This window comes from Chlorella variabilis (genome assembly GCF_000147415.1).
Source record: "Chlorella variabilis unplaced genomic scaffold CHLNCscaffold_94, whole genome shotgun sequence".
NCBI classification, from domain to species: domain Eukaryota; kingdom Viridiplantae; phylum Chlorophyta; class Trebouxiophyceae; order Chlorellales; family Chlorellaceae; genus Chlorella; species Chlorella variabilis.
Window position 1 is genome coordinate 1 of NW_005435002.1, and position 3,521 is coordinate 3,521.

General features: G+C 62.3%; 1 protein-coding gene across 1 annotated transcript; it reads left to right on the top strand.

Moving 5' to 3' along the window:
- Positions 1-25: 25 nt before the first annotated feature.
- On the top strand, positions 26-1,181 carry CHLNCDRAFT_145641 (hypothetical protein; the record flags this gene model as incomplete). Its single annotated transcript, XM_005842673.1, has 4 exons — positions 26-124; positions 275-459; positions 599-869; positions 1,089-1,181. The coding sequence occupies 4 exons, from the start codon at positions 26-28 to the stop codon at positions 1,179-1,181; spliced, it is 648 nt and encodes a 215-aa protein (XP_005842731.1).
- Between the last annotated feature and the right edge of the window lie 2,340 nt (positions 1,182-3,521).

Sequence of the window (3,521 nt, forward strand, 5' to 3'; positions counted from 1 at the left end):
CGCCACCTCATCCTCGGGTGCTGGCATGTTGGCGAGCGGCAGCAGTGCCAGTCGCAGCCCGGATGGCAGCTTAGTGCCGGCGCCGAGTGAGGGTGGCGGGCAGCAGCAGCAGCCAGGCTTCCAGGTGGGCTGCCCAGCGCTGCACACTGCTCCCTACCGTTTCACTTTACCTGCCTTTCCTTCTTCCATTCCTGCGTTCCGCTTCCTGCTGGCATTTTTGCTGCCTGCAGTGTGTTCAAGCTGGCTGACCCTCCACCCCCACCCCATGTTGCAGGTTCACGAGGACAACGTGACGCTGCAGGGCGGAAAGCGTGTGATTGTGCACTCGCGCGTTGTGCCACTGAAGCCAGGCAGCCTGCACCTGCACGGCCTCGCCTGGCTGCTCAACGGCACCGCTCATGGCCAGGCGGCCTTCCACATACCCCGACCCATCTCACGCAAGCCTGGCAGTAGCAGCAAGTGAGTGCGACAATGCCGGCCCGCTGCCACATGCTGGCATGTCGGAAGCCTGTGCGGCCATCCATGGTCCTGCATTCAGCTCATATGTCCCTTCTTGCTGCTGTGGGTGATGCGCAACCCCCACTCCTGATGCTTCCAGGGTGCTCCTCGATGCCGATCGGCCCGCCCCCGGTGGCATGTCCTTCCGCGTGCTGCCCCCCATGCCGCGATTGGAGGTCAGCGTCACGGGTTTGCCGGCAGCAGTGCTAGCGGGGGAGGTGGTGTGCTGCAGCATGCGGCTGAAGAACAGCGGGGCCATGACCCTACAGCATTTGTCCATGGCGGCAGCAGGGACCGCAGGCATCTTCCTCGGTGGCGGCCCAGCAGCCGGTTCTGGAAATGGCAGTGACGGCATCGGCAGCGACGGCATTGTAACTTCAGTCAGCCCCAACCAGGAGCAGCGGCAGCAGCCTATTAGCTCGCCTGTCCATGCAACTCCCGCCGCTTTAGGGTGTGTCAGCAGCGCCACTGTTGCAATGGTTAGCAGCCCTCCCGCCCACCTCAACAGTCGGCGCAGCAGCTTCAGCAGCCCCCGCAGCAGCCTCGGTGGCTGCCTTACAGAGCCTGTGCCGGCCCCCACCTTCCGTCAGGGTGTCGCTGTCTACATGCTGCCCAATGTGCGGCTGGGTGTGGGCCAAGAACTCACGCTTCCAGTCTGGTTCAGGTTCGCGGCATTGGGATAATGCTCTTGATTGGCTCCTGCTGTGTTGGCCGAACAGTGATGTCGCCTTGCGAAATGCGAGGACGCTGCAGTGCCTTCCATGCTCCTGAATGCTATCAAAGCCCAGCCTTATTTCCTATTTTGCAGGGCGCCACAGGCGGGTGCGGCACATTTGGTGGTGGCATGGCGGTACGAGCCACTGGTGCGGGCTCGATGCCCTGGCATACCGCACAGCACGTTATGCTCAAGCGGTGCAGGCACTGCCGTTGCTGTACCTGTCTTGCCGCCTGGTAGCAGGGGTGGCTGGCTCTGCGCCGGGCGGGGTGCCTGTTGCAGGCGCAGCTACCACAACCTGTCGTTCGAGTCCGTGTTGGTCACTGGGTTGAGCTGCCATAGCAGCAGCTGGCAGCTGTGCAATGCCGACAGCCTAGATGGCAGTCGCAGCGGCAGCGGTGATGGTGGCGGCAGCCTGCCAATTGCACCAGATGCATCTGCTGCCATGCATCGCCTGTTGGTACCTGGTGAGGATGCGTCAGCAGGCGTAGATGGAGCAGCGACAGGGGCCATCATGACGGCAGCTGAGGCTGGGCTGCTCCAGGTCAGCAGGCACGTGGCAGCAGCAGCCCCAGTCACCCCTAAGCATTTGCAGCCTCCAGCCCAGCAGCAGCAGCGACAGCATCCATCGCCGCAACAGCGCCCAAAGCAGCATACGCAGGATGGCGCAGAAGGGATGGATGTGGTTGTGCTTTGGCAGGCAGACGGCAAGGATGGTGCAGCTCCGCGCCGTGGCTTCTGTTGCTTGCACAACCAGAGGTGTGTGTGATTGTGACTGATTGACCATTTGCTGCACGCTCTGGTGCTCTGCAATGAGGTGGCAACATTTGCTTGTCCAGCCTTCACTTCATTCACTTTACTTCATGTACATCCCGCCTGTTGCAGGCTCCACACCGCGCCAGCCATTGATGCCCGATTGCGAGGGCCTGTCAGCCTAGCTCACAACTTTGGCGTGGCGCCGCTGTGCGTGCTGCCCCTGACCCTCCTTGTGCGCAACACCATGGCGGCGCCAGCTGCTGTGTGCGTAGAGGTGGGCCGGCTGCCGGATGGCCAAGTGGCACCGATCGGCGTGCCCACTTGGGCCACCTCACAGGCGCAGCCAGCAGCAGCAACCATGGACAATGGCCAGGCACCTGTTGGCAGCGCCGGTGCCCGCTCTCCCACGCTGAGTAGCAGCGGCAGTGGGCCAGTGGTGCTGGCTACGGTAGAGGCGCTACCCCCCATGCGGCAGCACGTGTGGTGCGGCCGGACGCGGATGACGCTGCCGGTGGTGCGGCCAGGGCAGGTTGTGGAGATGCCGCTGCAGGTGGCAGTCAGCCGTCCCGGCAAGCTGTCCCTTGCGGACTGTTATGTGTCCTGGCACTTTGCGGGGCAGCCACCCCAAGTGTTGGGCAGCCGTGCTGTGCCACCACATCATTGCACAGTGCTGCAACAGGAGACCCCGCCTTGGTGATTCTGCATTTGGTTGGTTACAACTTTGCAACTGGTTTGGTTGCATCTAGTGCTTCCTCAACTCAACATTTGATTAAGATTCATGGTTCTGATGTAAATCAAAGGCAGCGTTGTTAAAGAACCACCTGAATGACACTGTGAACCTCGTGCGTCTGCGCGTGGCTGGCTTTCCATACTTTGACTGCCATGGTGCTGCTTTCCCCAGAGAGCACGTGCACTCAACAAGAGCATTACAGCTTGGCAAAGTGGGATCAAGGCCAGACAGAGAGCCCCTATCAGCTGTAGTCTGATGTCCATGGCTGGTGGTGGTGTGCAGGCACCCTTGCGGGTCCAAGCTGTTAGCGGTGGCCCAACTGCTGCTGCAGTGCCAACACCTGCGCCTTTTGCTGTGGCGGCAGCAACTCTATCTGCTGCGGGGTCAGCGACATGACCTGCTGCAGTAGGGCTGCAAGAAGGCAGGCGGGAGGGTGGTAGGCAGGCGTGTTGCCGGTCAGGGCGGTGCACATATGAAGCTTGCGCTGTGTTGCTGCCCTCAATAGGCGTGTCATGCAGTTGACGTTCACCAGCAATGCAAGTACTGGTCCTGCGCTGGGCAGAACACACGTGCTGTGGCCATGGCAAGCCACAGCAGCGACTCACCCTGCTGCTGCTCTGCTGTCAGTGCGCCTCCGCCTGGTGCTGGCTGTGGCTGCTGCATGGCTGGCATGCTCGGCTGCGGCGGCTGCGGCTGCTGTGGTGGGGGCTGCGTGGCCAGTGACATCATGGGGCGCGGCGGCACACCACCTGCTACAGCCATGCGCCGCGGATCAACCGGCTGGCTTGGCTGCACTGGCGGCTGCTGCGGTGGCAGCCCATA